The sequence below is a fragment of the Hipposideros armiger genome, unplaced genomic scaffold (assembly GCF_001890085.2).
Source record: "Hipposideros armiger isolate ML-2016 unplaced genomic scaffold, ASM189008v1 scaffold_41, whole genome shotgun sequence".
NCBI lineage: Eukaryota > Metazoa > Chordata > Mammalia > Chiroptera > Hipposideridae > Hipposideros > Hipposideros armiger.
In genome coordinates this window covers 2,235,150-2,245,920 of record NW_017731391.1, presented here as the reverse complement: position 1 = coordinate 2,245,920, position 10,771 = coordinate 2,235,150, and the positions used below count along the sequence as shown (strand labels likewise).

Below are 10,771 nucleotides of genomic sequence, written 5' to 3'. Positions count from 1 at the left end.
TTTGTATGATAATAACAGCTCAAAGAGGGGGAGATAATACAGTTGTATTGGAAGAAAACTGGTATGAATCTAAACTAGATTGTTTTAGGTTAAGATGCTAATTTCCATGCCCAGGGCAACCAGTTAAGAAAAAGATTCAAAAGAATACAGAAAAAGAAACAAGGGAATAAAAATAGTTAAGATGCAAGTGGTTTGTTGTGTCTAAACCTGTGAGATATAAAGGATGAGGGAAGTAGAATTGTTCAAGGAGAACCTTAGATCACTATGCATATTTGGATACAAAGTTCTAAAGAGCAATTTCCAAACAGAAATGAACAAAAGTTTAATTAATTACCTACAAAATGTAATTCATGCAATTCTTTAATTGCTGGATTTAGTATCCATAAAAGTTCATTCCATTTGATAGTACCGTGTAGGTTAGATATTCTTACTTTGCAATAACCCCAAATTTACAGAATGATTATCATGAAATTACAGTTTATAATAAATATATTATTTACATGCTACTAAATAATTTTTGCTTCTGTTTTATTTTTTATTGAGGCAAAATATACATAAGAAAAGAGTGTAACCAACAATAATCTTAATTCTCCAGCTTAATGATTTTTTCCTCATGTTTTAGCCAAATAATTTCAAAATCAAACTTTAAATATTTTGCAAATTTTACAGCAAAAAATTGAATATAGCATCTGCTTTTAAAAATGTGACATGGGGGTGGCCAGTTAGCTCAGTTGGTTAGAGCACAGTGCTCATAACACCAAGATTGCTGGTTCGAGCCCCACATGGGCCACTGAATTGTGCCCTCCACAACTAGATTGAAACAACTACTCTATTTGTAGCTGATGGGTCCTGGAAAAACACACTGTTCCCTAATAGAATAAAATTTTAAAAAACGTGACATGATGTACGTGTGGGGTCTCCAATTACTTAGAGACCCTATGTATCCTGAAGGGCTTAAAAGCAGCCCTCATGTTTTAAGGTCTTTAGATCACTATGCTCATTCACTGCCATTTGAATACAGGCCAATAAGTATGTTGTTCCAAAGCCCTAGAGGCAGCCTCCCACCAGGTCACCTGTCTCCTGAAACACCCCAGTACTTCTCAGCATGTGCTCCATAGACTTCCTGCATCGCAATCTCCCATGAGGATGTCAAAGGTCGATTTTTTTCACCCCCAGAATCTCTGCAGTAGGTTTGGAGCTGGACTCAGAACTGATCCCTGAGGAGAGGCTCCTGGGGGCGCTGGAGGAAATGCTTGTAGAAACAGCCCTTCCCCTCCCCCAGTCACAGTGCCAAGGCCCGTGTGGGGAGGTGAGGAGGTGAAGTGGGGGCTACACTCTGCCTTTTCAAGCCTGGCCTTGGGGTTGAGGGGAATATAATTACTCAGAGTCTCTGGCCACGTGTCTGAGGAACAAAACCCTGCCTAGCCCCGAGGGGCATGTGTGTGCCCAGTTGCAACACCTACCTGGCAGCTGCCAGAGCTCTGTGATCAAGGCTTGGACAAGGGAGAGGGAGCCGGCCTCCACCCACACCCCTCCAGCAACATTCCCTACCTGAGGCTCCCCCATTATGTTCTCCCTTTTCATATGGATCCTGCACAGTCACGGACACACAGGTCTCCCCCCAGCACACATGTAGCCCTCACTTCACTCTGTCCCCCACACTGACTGGCCCTCTCCATACACTCTGCCCCAGCCACCCAGGAGGTTCCAGCTTCTCCACAGGCTCCCTAACACTAGTTACTTTCTGTCTTTTTGATGATCGCCATCTCTAGTGGTTGTGAAGGTTCATCTCTGTGGTTTTGATCTGCAATTCCCTGATGGTTGATGATATGAGCATCTTTTCATGTGTTTATTGGCCATTTGTGTTCTTCTTTAGAGTAATGTCTATTTTTAAATTGAATTACTTATCATTATATTATTGAGTGTAAAAGTCTCCTTTATATATTCTGGAAACCAGTCCTTTACCAGAGATATGATTGCAAAATATTTTCTCTCCCTTTCTCTTAGGTTATATTTTCACATTCTTTATGGTGTTCTTTGAGGCAGAATTTTTTAAGTTTTGGAGAAGTCGCTTTATCTACCTTTCCCTTTGTCATTTGTGCTATTGCTGTATTTAAGAAGATTTTGTCAAAGAAGTTCACAAAGATTTACTCCTATGTTTTCTCTTAATTCTTTCATAGTTTTATTTCATAAATATGTATGTATATGCATAATCCATTTTGAGTTAATTTTTGTGTATGGTATGAAGGGTTGCAGATTTTGCCACCCCAAATATTCTGCTTTTTTTTTTTTGAGCTGTAGGCATGTGAAAAACACCCAAAGCTGGAGATGCTTACTGTGAACTCTCTATATTTGCCTGAAGACAGACCCTCAAAAAAAAGCAGTTTTCATGAATCCCCTGCCTGGGAGCTTCATCAACCAAGGAGGATGACTCATCACAGGACAGGAGACAAGAAGTGGACACGACACCAGCCAGATGCTGTCCCATTCTCATTTTTCTCATCCATGTTGTAAGGGCCCATTTATGTCTCTTGAAAATCATTTACTTTCCTCTACAGGCCTACAACCCCCCTTCCTACCTCCCACACCTTTCCCTATTAAGATATTTAATCCTGAATTCTAAGCTAATTTGGGAATATGTCTTATCTATATAAGAGGTATACACATTAACAAAGTTCTGTTTGTGTTTCTCTTGTTAATCTGTCTTTTGTCACATGGGTGAAAAGGGTGGAGAGAAAACCACGTTTCCTCCCTTATAGGTTAAGGACAGTTGGAGCGTCTTTGCTTGCATGGGACTACCTAAGCATGTGCTCCCGATCTGAGTCCGTTTCTATGGATTCATTTTTCTCCTCATTATGAATCTCCTTTCCTTGCCTTTTCATATGTCCCGAAATCTGTTGACTGGATGCTTGAACACTGTGATGTTGCACATTGTTAAAGGTCTGTAGCCCTTCAGCAGCAGGCTCAGGGAGCCAGCAAGAAGCAGGCTGAGGGCGCCACGCCCCGGGGGCCATGGAGGCCCAGCCGCCTTGAACCCTCACCATGGACACCTAGTGTCTAAAACTGGTGTCCGGCCTTCCTCCTGCTCCTACTGGGAATGCAGCCTAACCTCCGCCTGCTTGGTTGGGCCAGTGAAGCCCTTCAAAGTCTCCTTCCAGCAGGGGCTAAAGCCAGAGGCCTGTGCCCACAGCTCTGCGGATCTGTCCCTTTCCCTGGGACAGATCACACCCACCAGACACCTGGGCTAGGTGTCACATTCCCTGTCTCCCTGCTGCCACCCCCCCACACACACACACACAACATGAGACAGGCTGAACCTCAGTATTTTTTTTGGCAACTGAAAGGGTGGAATCATTTTCTACACGACAGTGCGAACACATAGATATATCTCATTAAACAACAACAAAAAATGTCTTCCTAGCTATTCTTCCTCTTAATTGAATAGACAATGCCAGCTTCCCCTCCAATTCCACCTGACATAAGGAAGTCTGATGGAAAGAGAGTCAGGGTAAAGCTAACAGTCCTGATTGTGAGCAAACATCTTACGTCTGCAAAGATCTCAGAGCGACCAAGTCAACACAAAGGCCTCTTCAAGGGCCGGGTAGGGAGCCTGTGCAGGTGAGGGGTTCTATGGGTAAGTTTCATTTGCATTTTGGTGAGCCCATGTCTGATTCGAAGATAATAATATATTAGGTTGACAGCCAACTGTCATCAAGGGTCAGATTTTGCCATCAAGGGTTGGTTGATGTTGTTAACTTGTCACCGTCCAGAGAAGAAACCGCAGGTATTGGAATAGCTGTTATGACGTGGGAAAGTTGCTGCATTAAATTATGCTATTTTCAGAAACAAGATTTTTTTGTTTGTTTTTTATCAAAGGTTTGGGGAACCCTGGGTTAGGTCATGACTTGACAGCAGATGCTGAGTGGACTGCAAATATCACAACATTCACTCTCGGCCCTTTGTAGAAAAGGTTTCAGCCTCCTGCCTAAATCTATGACCTTTATATGCTGCTGCCTCCTCAGTAGGTAGAAAAGGTGGTTTTGGGCCCAAGGGTAGAGTGAGAGTGCCCTTCCTTACCATTATTCCCAGGGTCATACTTTGTGATACTGCTTCCTGTCGCTTTTACTCTTTCCTGGGCCAGGAGCACAGCCTTTGGTGGGGTGAGTCCTCAGGCAAGGGGATAAGGTGCCACTAGGCGGAGGAAGTGATTTCGCTCACACAGATGGGAAGGTGTTGGATCACTGGCGTATTTGAACACTAAAGAACTGGGTAATAAAACATGGTTGGGGAGCAGTGAGGGGTGAGGGAAGTGGCTGAGATGTGCCTGTGAAGTGAACCCCTGGGGCTGCAGGTTAGATGAGCTGGCAGAGCTGCGGGGAAGTTCAAGGGTGGGGGGCAGTGGGGATGCTGGAGGGTTTGTATGAGAGTCTTTTGAGCAGAGTAGGCAAAGGGGTTTGTGGGTGACTGTGGATTGAGACGCTGTGGGTAACACCTGTTCTGACTCCTCTGTTGCCAGTGGTTTGTGCTCCCATATCTCCTGAAGTGGGGTGCTGGCAGGAAGGAGGGAAGCTGGTGGTAGCGGGGCTGTGTCACAGTGAAGCGCGAAGCGCAGAGCTGGGAAGAAGGAGGGGCGAGAGGCCCGGCGCTAGAGGGCGGGGCGCTGGGAAGAGGCGCGACGACCGGATAAAACTCTCCCAGCCGGCCGGCCTGCGTCGGAACGCGGCTGGCGGCGGAAAGTTGGATATTTAAAGCTGCCTGTGCAAGGAGGGCCACTCGGGCGCGACGTGAAGTGACAGCGGAGAGAGATGGGGCGGGCCGGGCCGTGACCAAAGTTTCCTCAAAAATTGAGGGCGCCACCGATCTCCGTCGCCTGTTCGCCCAGCAGTACTTTTTCGTCTCCTGCGGACCTCCACGCCTGCAGAGCTACAGCCGGCTCCGAGAAAACCGAGTGGGAGGAAACGCTCCCTGACGCTTTCTCCGCGATGGTGCGAACCGTCGGCTCTCAGTACCGTCCTGTGCTCCTGACCTGGCTTCTGCTGCTCGTTTGTACCTGGGCTGCGCGCTGCGTCTGGGCTCGCGGCGGTGAGTTGGGGTGGGGACATGCAGGGGGTCGTTGGGGTGACGGGGTAGGAGGGAGGCAGGAGGAGGTGGGGCATTGAGACCGGGGATGGGTGCGCGGTGCGCAAGGGAGTTCGCGAACCTTCCCGGCGGGTGGCGCCCCCCCTCCTCAGTTCTCTCTGCGGGCTCGTTATCGCCTTGGCGGCTTAAGGGGCCGATTGTCGCCATCCCCGCAAGAAAGTGACCAAAAAGAGGCGGCTTGGGAGAAAAAGTGATGTTGGGCAAATTGGGGGTGGGTAGGAGCGGGGCGGGGAGAAGGGAGGGAGAGAGGGCGCAGCAGTCAATGCTGCTTAAAACCGAACCTCCAGCCTGCCTTGTGGGAGTAGGGGCCTGAGTCACCGGACTCCCGATTCAGCACAGAGCACTTCCGCAGGGTCGCGTACAAGAATAACCACATACCCCTACTGTGCACACACAGCTTTGCCCCCCACTGCCGTCCACCCTTGGACTGAGCGGGCTCTGCCAGCTGATCGCCTAACTATGCTGCCCCAGAATCTCCCCTTTGGTCACAAGCCGGTATTTTCCACCTGCTGAGGAGGCAGCAGCATGTAATGGTCAGTCATTACACAGTCGCAAAGGGCAGGCCTTTGATTTTCAGGCCACTTTAGTGCCTGTCGCTGTATGCTCTACACACCTGCACGTTTCTGTGGCAGAAACAGCCAGACAACATGCAAACAAGTGGAGAACAAGATGTATACTTTCCTGTACTGCTGACCCCAGATTTAGGGTACATAGCGTGTCTCAGATATGGCTGCCCCAGTCCCCTCGGGAATTATCTCTCAGGGAGCCTCCTCTTTTGAAAAGCCAAAAACGTGTCCTATCCTGCCCATGGCTTCTGAGTGGAGTGACTGTGAGAGGATGTGGGACTGTATGGGACACTGCTCCCTCCTTTCTGTAGACTGGATTCCTTGGCTCAAGGGGACCTTTGACCCGGCATGACCATAGGTGTGACCTGAGGCTCGTGGTGGGGCAACGTGTCTGGTGCTAGGACCAGGGCCACCTGCTTCTGTATTTTATTTGTTCCCTGTGACCTTGAGGGTTTCCATGCCTGAAACTCACTTTTTTCTTCACTTATAGAAATATAAGACTCTCTGAATTGAGCAAATTAGGCAGCTTTTACACCTTTTAGACAAAGAAACAAAAAATTTGTGAAAAATTGACATAGGGGTTTTGATTTGGAATAGTATAATAAATTAGTTAAGAAGTAAGTAGGTTTATTTATACAGGCTTCTCAGCTTTCAATTCCCCATCTCTGTGACTAAGGATGTCTGTCTACCTCGTGATACCGGGAAGGTACCTTGCACATGGGAAATTAATTTCCTGATACAGAGGGAGAAAGGGGGTCAGAGCGTACTTCTTGCACTGCTGTTTCTTAAGTAACTTTATTAGGAATAATTGATATGCCAAAGTGGCACTTTTGGGGTTGCCTGACTTGAACCCATCATCACCCTTGGCATTCTAATAAGTTTGATAAACAAAGAGTCCTCCAGGCCCTCCCATGGAGCATAGTTTGTGGACATTTTCTGTTTTCTTCTAGCTTTTCATGCTCTATCCATTCTGACATATGTATTTCTTGGAGCCTTTTAATCCCTCCCTGTACTGTGTGCCTTGGAAGTTCCTGATATTCTATTCCACACAGTGTAGCCATCCCTTTCCCAAAGTCCCAAGACCCATGCTAGCAGCAGGTTAGCACCATCTCCCAGGGCCGTGCTAAAACCGTGACACATGTCAACTCTGCCTTCCCCAAGTCCTCTCCTCACCCCGCACTCACTGTCATCCCGCTTCCTCAGGAGTAGCCCCTGACCCTATACCTCCTCCTTGCGTAGCACCTTCTACCGTCTACACCGTTTTTTCCTCCATCCAGCCTGGCATGTCCCTGCAATGGCTGTGGGCTGACTGGTGCTGGTTATGGCCTGNATAGATGGGGGAGGGGGGTTGTTACTTTGTGAGGGTGAAAAGGGTAACTATTGCATTGTTCTGTACACCTGAAACTAACAATAAAAAAAAAATAAAATCACTTGTATCTTATGACCTGTGGTCCTACCTGACCCAAGGAATTAGTGTGTTGATGAAACCACCTCATGATGGGCAGCTCTGATATCCCATGACCAGAGGCCTCATCTCTACCAGGCCCCAGCACTAAACCAGGAGCCACTTTCAAATGTGTGGATGTCCCCACTGCAAGTGGCATGGCCCTGCTCCTGACCTATGGGTCTGTGCTGTGATTCTCCACTTAGGATGCCATGAAGTCCACATAGCACCTTGTCCTCCCACAGATACGTCCAGTGTCACAGGTTTGTGGAGCAGGGGCCCAGTGGCAGGTCAGGCACACTCATTCATTCATGTATTGTGTATGAATGATTTTGTGCTTCAGCAGAGTTGAGTAGCTGCCACAGACTTAGGATCTGCAAAGCCTGGAATATTTAATATACACTCATTTACAGAAAGGCTTCAGACCAGGCTGCTATTAAATGGGGTGAGATTGGGGTTCTGCGCCTGCATCCTAAAGGTTGCTCCTAATCCCTGTCATTTCACCCAGGATGTGATACTGTGTTAACATTCTCCTTGGAGAAGAGGGAGGATGGGATGAAAAGGAGGTACTTGTACTTCCCTCTGGTCGCCCTCACCCCATAGCTCATTCAGTAACTGCAAAGATTTCGCATTCTTGGTACAAATCCAGGGAGTGTGAAATGAGCACTGTTGGGTCTTTGGACCCAGTGACACCTCTAATGAGTAAGACCTGGGACAGTGTCTATTCCTCACCCACCCCGGGCACCACTTTAATAATGGGGGAGCCATGATGATGCTTCAGAATCTCAGGGATGATGTCAGTCACACACTAGGTGCAACCTGCCTCAGAAGTTCTGGATTATCTGCTCTATGCAGTGTAGCCACCTTTTCCCCAAAGTCCCAAGACCCATCCTAGTAGCAGATAAGCACCATCTCCCAGGTCTGTGCTAAATCCCAGGACTCATTATCGTCAGCTCTCCCTTCTCCAATGGTGGATTCTCTCCTCACCCCAACACACCACCATCCAGTTTCCTCAGGAGCAGCCCTGACACACTCTACCTTCTCCCCACAGGGCATGGGCTAGTTTCTGACAATCCTCTGCATCTAGTCCTTTTCCTCCTCGAGCCAGCCATGCATATCCCTGCATTGGTTAGGGGCTGTCTCATGCTGGATATTGGCCAGTGGACAGAAAGGACATATCCAGGCAGTGGCCTCCTTGTCCTCATCAAGCAAGGGAAGGGTACTAGCCTTCAACTGGTGAAGGGAGGGGCTGGGCAGGGGGATGCTCTTGCTGTCACAGAGATGAGGGAGAGTTGCTTATGGGTCCTCTTCTCCCAACCCCAACCCTGCTCTGCATTTTTCCTTCACGAATGCTCCCTCTCTTTGCTATAACTTCACTATCACTCCTAATGGATAACCATAGTGTGAGGTTCAAGACCAGGTCAATGGAAACATGTTTATTTATCACTGTGGTCGTGAGAAAGTCAAACTATTTGGTCCTCTGGGGATGAAGGTGAATGACCAAGGGCCTGGGAGAGAAAGACAGAAAGACCTGGTAGAAGAGCTCAAAAAGCTAATGCTTGGCATTAAATCAGAGATTTTCACAACCATCAATAAATTTGAAAGGCCCAGGGCAGAAAAACAGTTGTTGTCAGGTTAGGGGGCTGTTTATGTAAATATTGGAAGTTGGTCCCATCCAGGTGGCCCAGCAGCCAGGCTGGACACAGAGGATACAACAAGAAAAGAAATAAAGGGGAGCAGCAGCGGAGTGGACACCAGGTGGGGACAAAGCACCTGTGAAGACACATGGCTGAGCTTTGTTCCATGATGGGGACACTGACCCTCTCTCCCTGCTGGGCAGTACAATATGTCAGTGGGAAGCCAGTGGCTACACCAGCTGATCCTGGGCTTTTGGCTTCAATGGACAGATATCTTTCCTCTTTGACTCGGAGAACAGACAGACACTAGAGGCAGACTGATAAAGAGACATTGGACAATGACAGAGATGTGACAGGGTTCCCCACACAGATCCCAAATGCAGACTGTATTGTTTGGCTTGAGGACGTCTGGTGCCCTGGAAGGGGATGCTGGAGATGCAGGAAACTGAGCAGAGAGTGAGTTCCCTGGAAACGAGATGGACCTCAGTGTGTGTGTGTGTGTGTGTGTGAAAAAGTGATCCACACACAGTGAGTTCTTCTTGAGAGAACAATAGCCATGGGCATGTCCTACCATCCTTCCTTTCCCTGCTCACCTCCTGACATCTCTTCCTCACTGCACATACCTTGGAACCACTCACCATAAATTTCTTGCTGGCCCCATCATGAGGGCACCATTCTGTTCCTAGAGATTTCTTATCAATGTTCTTTTTTCCAGAATCACTTTTCTTTTTTGTCCCACCTGTTCTATTTCTGGAAATCCTTCAATACCACCTCAACTGTCAGCTCCTCAGAGAACTTCTCTACCAACTTCCTCATGTGTCACTTCCTCTTCTGTCACAAGATGGGTGGCAGGTCATATTGTTTCCCCCATTAGCTGTATGAGCTCCCTCAAGGTGTCCAACTCTAGGGCCTGTCCCTACAGCTGCCACACAGTAGAGGGGTAGAAACTGTCTGCATTGTAAGATTACCTGAGGCAGCAGACACTGAAGAAGCATTTCCTGAGATTCAGGGTCTGGACAAGGCTGTCATTCTTGTGTTTCCATTTCAGCCCCACCAACCGTGGCCCCAGGTACAGCTCAATCCAAGGCCAAGTCTATCATGCCCAGCCCCTGGATCCCCTCCAATATTGTAACTTGCTCAATCCTTCTTGGCATCCTTGGCAGAGTGCTTTAAAATACCAGGTACTGTAAGCAGAACTGAGAGGGAAGCAAGGAGCTGATAGCCTGGAGTCAGGATGGGAAAGGTGAATTTCCTGCCAACCCTGCCCCATTGCCTGACTACCTCATCCCTGAAGTTAGGACAGGTGAGTAAGACTGTACGAATCAAGGTTCTCCTGAGACCCAGAATCAAAAGGAGATAGAGAGCTAGCATAGAGCTAGTGCTAAAGTACAGATGGAGATACGGTTACGAAAAAAATGTCATGAGGGATAAACAATGAATTAGGTATCTGTGAACAAGAGCACCTTTGTGGGTGTAGTGGGATCTAGCACCATATGCTGAGAGACCCAGGAGAAGTCTCACCCACCTGTGCATCTAGTAACATGAAGACAAAACCCTGTTCAGGCTGAGGAAACTGCCTAGACACCTCTCTCTGAAGTCAGGAGTGAAAACAAAAAAAGAAAACCTGAGAAGTGCTGACCCTGCAGATACCAGTGGAGGAGAGAATTTGCAGAAGTCCAGCCTTCTCTATGGGGGATTCCAGCACTTGAGGATACTTCAGTGCTCCCTGGGGATGAGTGGGGGAGTTGGGAGCGAAGCCAATGGCTGCTGTTTCCTGGGGCTGGTAGCCAGTGAGTCAGTGTTTGAGGTGCCAGGCCTAATTCTTAGGCAGCACCTTGAATCCACATGAAGACATAAAGAGCACAGTAAAGGTAACCACATAATAAGTATGAAAGATAGTACAAATGCAGGTGTATTCCCTATGTGATGGAAAAGACACCTGCATTAGGAAAACTGTTAAACCTGTTTGATGGGTTTATAGTGTA

At 47.8% G+C, this 10,771-nt stretch overlaps 1 protein-coding gene across 1 annotated transcript in view; it reads left to right on the top strand.

Annotated features, from left to right (window-relative positions):
* Positions 1 to 4,629: 4,629 nt before the first annotated feature.
* The window catches only part of LOC109380868 (NKG2D ligand 1-like), a 15,166-nt gene continuing 9,024 nt past the window's right edge, over positions 4,630 to 10,771 (top strand). The window contains exon 1 of the mRNA XM_019638912.1: positions 4,630 to 5,082. Within this exon, the coding sequence (XP_019494457.1) occupies positions 4,983 to 5,082 (100 nt within the window). The 5' untranslated portion in view covers positions 4,630 to 4,982. The remainder of the gene's footprint in view (positions 5,083 to 10,771) is intronic.